The sequence below is a fragment of the Triticum aestivum genome, chromosome 5B (assembly GCF_018294505.1).
Source record: "Triticum aestivum cultivar Chinese Spring chromosome 5B, IWGSC CS RefSeq v2.1, whole genome shotgun sequence".
NCBI classification, from domain to species: domain Eukaryota; kingdom Viridiplantae; phylum Streptophyta; class Magnoliopsida; order Poales; family Poaceae; genus Triticum; species Triticum aestivum.
This window is the reverse complement of record NC_057807.1, coordinates 312085479-312089138: the sequence shown is the minus strand read 5'-3', so window position 1 is coordinate 312089138 and position 3660 is coordinate 312085479. Positions and strand designations below refer to the sequence as shown.

The 3660-nt window shown below is 46.0% G+C and overlaps 1 protein-coding gene across 1 annotated transcript; it reads left to right on the top strand.

Moving 5' to 3' along the window:
• The first annotated feature begins 602 nt into the window (after positions 1–602).
• LOC123111567 (40S ribosomal protein S19) lies at positions 603–2402 on the top strand. Its single transcript, XM_044532380.1, has 4 exons — positions 603–851; positions 1638–1728; positions 1835–2018; positions 2106–2402. The coding sequence occupies exons 1-4, from the start codon at positions 732–734 to the stop codon at positions 2176–2178; spliced, it is 468 nt and encodes a 155-aa protein (XP_044388315.1). The 5' UTR covers positions 603–731; the 3' UTR covers positions 2179–2402.
• Positions 2403–3660: the final 1258 nt, after the last annotated feature.

Here is a 3660-nt window from a genome sequence, read left to right as displayed (position 1 = left end):
CTCACCAGCAAGGACTGGGGTTCACCATGCCTCCATGACCCTAAAGCCATCGGAGACGAGACGGTCCGACGGCGGCGCCGTCGGGAGGCGGAGAAACCCAAAGCCTTTTTCTCGGAGAGGAAGTGGTGGCAATTTGAAAAAAATATTTGACAAACAAGGACACCAAAACATCTTTTCTCTAAGCATAAAGTATGCTAAAGCAATTTGTTCTGATTTTTTTAGACAAAGAAGTGTCTTGATGATTTGTACTAGTTCATTGTAGCATGGACATCTGGAAAAAAAAGAGTGAGACACAAATGTAATTTTACAAATAAAAGTGCTTTAATGAAACGGCTTAACTATACCTGTTGATAATTTATTCATAGGAATTGTATGATATGTAATTTACGTCTTAAATATGCAATATTTTCTCGAGTTATTTTTTGGGGACAGTTTCCACCCTTCTAGAGCAATCATGAAAAATTCTAGTGTGGTTCGAATGGAATGTGAATTATATCTCGAGGCGACCTCAGCTTGGCCCACGTAGCATCACTAACCCTAATACCCTGATGGCCCAGCTAGCCCACCATTCCATCACACGGCCCATAACCTAGCTCCGCTGCAGTATAAATTCCCCTCCGCCTGCTCTCACGCACCCCGCCTCCAGAAAAACCCTAGCCCTCGCAGCCGCAGCGGCGCGCACACCTCTCCCTCCTCCCTGAAGACAGCGCCGCCGTCGGCGAGAGCACAGGATGGCGACCGTGCCCGCTCCCGCAGCCGAGACCGCGGCCTCCACGGCGCGCACGGTGAAGGATGTCAACCCCCACGAGTTCGTCAAGGCCTACTCCGCGCACCTCAAGCGCTCCGGCAAGGTAATCCAAGCCAGTTCTCGTTAGATCCGACGCTAGGGTAGCTTCCTGTTGGGGATTTGTAGCAGGAGGCCTCCTCCTGTCAGGATCTTACCGCCATGCCTCACTATTTCATATGGGACCGACCGTATAATCTGTTCGTTTCCAAATGAATCCTTAATAATCCTGCTTCGTTAGGTGCACGACGCCCGCCTTGGTGAAAATTTCTTTTATCGTAGGGCTAGTTGTAGCTATATTAATTTTCGTGGATCATGATTCGTTTCTGCAGTCTTATCTCGGTTTCGTATATTCTTGCTAGTATCCCAGATCGAGTGATCCGAAGAGGACATTAATATATTGGTTTCGTTATTGCAGCTGGTGGATTTCCTTTGTACTCTAGACATGGTATTATGGTTGTTGCCTGTTCACTCCCATATGCGAATGTTATTAATCGTCCACCTCTTAGCAAGTGTGACTTATCTGTTGTTATTTACTTGAGAGTGGTCTAAACGGTTTAACTTTCTTTGGTATCCTAAAGATGTTTGTTCAGGGAGCATTGGAAGTTTCTTGTTATGCAATTAGCATGCCTTTATTATAGCAAATGTGCTCACAGTAGAGATTTGTGTTACTACATACAATGCCAGTACAGATGCACACACTGCAGTATTGATTTGATTCTACCTGCAATGCTCTACAGATACTCACTTCCTAGATGATTTATAAGAATGTCACATCATTTCTTGCTTGTTTAGGTTACCTTCTTGCATTGCTTGCTTCTGTGTATTGAAATTGTAATATATGGTTATGCAGATGGAGCTTCCGGAGTGGGTTGACATTGTCAAGACTGCAAGGTTCAAGGAGCTTCCACCTTCTGATGCTGACTGGTACTACATCAGGGCTGGTGAGTAAATATTTTCTGCCTAACTGGTTTCATACTATATTTATTCACATGTAGTATTATGTCCTTGCCACTTGCTTATTTTGATTTGCCATTCAAATTGTCACAGCCTCGATGGCAAGGAAGATCTACCTGAGGCAGGGAATTGGGATCGGCGGCTTCCAGAAGATCTACGGTGGCCGTCAGAGGAATGGTTCACGCCCACCGCACTTCTGCAAGAGCAGTGGTGCTGTGTCCCGCAACATCCTCCAGGAGTTGCAGAAGATGGGCATCATTGATGTGGACCCCAAGGGGTAATCTTGTTGCTTCTCTGTTCCTGCGGTGATAGCTTCAAAAACTATTTGGGCGCTGGTTACTTATGTTTTGACTATGTTCTGCAGTGGAAGGCTCATCACCTCCCAGGGAAGGCGTGATCTGGACCAGGTTGCAGGAACTGTTCCTGCCGAATTCTGATCAGTTGAAGTCCCCTCTATGCAATCGTGTTCGGTAGTAGAATTTGGCTACAGTTTTGAATTATGATACCCCCCTGTGTTTGTTATCCAAGACTTCGTTGAAGTAGATCGCATGCTATTCTGGTACAATGGTTATTGTCTGAGCTTTTAAATTATCTGCCCGCCTGGGAGAATCTTATGCTTGTGAGTTCTTGTCATAAAGATGGATTTTACTCCTTGCGTGAATGTGATGTTAGTGATTGGCCTGTCTGTAACATTTCTCGTCTATGAGTAGCATGCTTTTAAACCAAAATTAGAGCTATGTTAAGTCATCCAGACTTTCAGGTGTTACTCGAAGGTGGTTTATCCTTTGCAAGGAACACTTCATATTTGTACTCACATTCTGTTCAAAACAGAATTCTGATTATAAGAAATGTGGGGATGGCGTAGCAAGTAGAGACAGTTACCACTTGGCATGTGAGTTTAGTTCAATTCGGTATGAGAGAAGCAAACGCTGTTGCTCATGAATTAGCTAGTGTAGGTAGATCTAAATTCTGCAGTGAGTGGATTGAAATGGCTCCTAATGAGCTTCTTCCTCTTTTACTTAAAGATGGAAGTGTTATCACCAATGAATAAAGAGGGAAATTTAGTTGTCAAAAAAAAGTAGACAGTTTTTGCTGAAAAAAAATAATGGTGGAGATCTGCAACTCGAGGAGAAATGTAATCTCTAAATACCTCGCTGCCGCCACCCACTCACGTCTTTAAACCGGTGCTGCACCAGATTTTTCCAGGCAAGCATCTCAGCGAACCTTTGCTGGCTCCGGCTGAGTCCTGAATCAAAGACTACTGTAAAAACGGTAGTAGCAGATCTTCACTACATTACTAAAAGTCCAGTAAAATCGGGACTGTGCGGCGGTGTGAGCCGACCACGACGGCGTCGTACACCTTTTTGAGGTGTGGTCTTCGAGCTGTTCCGTATGGATCTGCTTTGGCGTGATACATGCCGTCGGGGTCTTCGAGCTGTTCCGTATGGATCTGCTTCGGCGTGATACAAGTCTGTGGGGATGTGCTCAAACTCCGGATGAGAACCTTGCTTTGCCTATGTTGACGGTGGCGGCAACGGCATCTATGGACGTCGTCTTCCTCACACATGATGTGCCACTGTGGAGCTCCAGCACCGATGGTACTTTGCTTTGTGGTCATCGGATGTAAACCTAAGATCGAGCTCGTCAGATTGGATGATGGTGTTGTGTCTTCAACAACACTACCTCTTGTTGCTGCGCGTGGTTGAGGGTGGTGCGTTTGGTGGTGGTGGTGCGGCCAGCTTGGGGCCGACGGTGCTGTGCTTTCTTTTTCATGTGTTTCTCTTTGGTCGTCCTTCGCGTGGTCTTTGTCTTGTTGTTGTGCATGCTCAAGACCCTCCCATGGTTGCCGTTGTGATGCGGCGAGCTTCGGGCTCTTGGTGACAACGCAATGATGCCCTCCCAACCTAACCGTTTCGACC

Bases quoted from the DNA above. Each gene is read 5' to 3' on its own strand.
- LOC123111567 (XM_044532380.1), top strand. From the start codon at position 732: ATGGCGACCGTGCCCGCTCCCGCAGCCGAGACCGCGGCCTCCACGGCG. The intron at 1,729-1,834 runs GTGAGTAAATAT...AAATTGTCACAG, and splicing joins CTGGTACTACATCAGGGCTG to CCTCGATGGCAAGGAAGATC. The intron at 2,019-2,105 runs GTAATCTTGTTG...TATGTTCTGCAG, and splicing joins ATTGATGTGGACCCCAAGGG to TGGAAGGCTCATCACCTCCC.